Here is a 742-nt window from a genome sequence, read left to right on the forward strand (position 1 = left end):
CTCCACACGCGCAGAAGGACTCGCCGGTCTGAGCGTGACCTACAGCACCAGCCGTTCCGTGGCCTTCAGAACACGTCCTGGTACTGGAGAAGGGCTCTCAGGTTTCACCAGAGTCGAGCCTGCCGCATCCTGAAACTGGTTTGGTTTTCTTACTTCCTTACCTGCAATGACTCTTCCTCCTTTACGAGCTCTTTCGGGGGGAAGAGGTCCTTGGCCTGGATATACTCCAAACTGGGAGGGCCTTCCTCACCCTGCATTGCAAACAAAACACACAATGAGACAGGCCCCAGCCAGCATATGTTATGAAAAGTTAAAAATGAAAGCCACTGGATACTCTTGGCATCCTGATACCTTGGGGATCCCCAGACCTGTGCATGGAAATGCCCATTCTGCCTCCAGACCACGCTCTCTGCATTGCAGGACCCTGGCAGTTCCTCTGGCTGTTGCTGTTTCACAGCACAGTTAAAGACTGAAGCAGGTCTCTGCGTCCCATCTCTTCCAACTGTGAGGTATTTGGGAAGCCAAGCAGATACACCTTGACCAGGTCCAGGATCTTAGGCGGATGTGAGAGTAATTTGCCACGTCAAATATCACCCCGTTACCTTCACTATGGCACCACAGCATAAAGAACATAACACAGGGGGCTTCAGCTTCAACCTACTCCTCGCCTCTTCTTACACTCATAAGGACTGCTTTCATTGGGGAGTTTTCATTTTCACTCTTAGCCCAAAAAAATCTGGGA

General features: G+C 50.9%; 1 protein-coding gene across 1 annotated transcript in view; it reads right to left on the bottom strand.

The window, feature by feature from the left end:
* The window catches only part of MTMR4 (myotubularin related protein 4), a gene marked incomplete at its 5' end in the record, with an annotated part of 24554 nt that extends 24303 nt beyond the window's left edge, over positions 1–251 (bottom strand). The window contains one exon of the mRNA XM_009877068.1: positions 162–251. Within this exon, the coding sequence (XP_009875370.1) occupies positions 162–251 (90 nt within the window). The remainder of the gene's footprint in view (positions 1–161) is intronic.
* Between the last annotated feature and the right edge of the window lie 491 nt (positions 252–742).

Source organism: Apaloderma vittatum, unplaced genomic scaffold, assembly GCF_000703405.1.
Source record: "Apaloderma vittatum isolate BGI_N311 unplaced genomic scaffold, ASM70340v1 scaffold1649, whole genome shotgun sequence".
NCBI lineage: Eukaryota > Metazoa > Chordata > Aves > Trogoniformes > Trogonidae > Apaloderma > Apaloderma vittatum.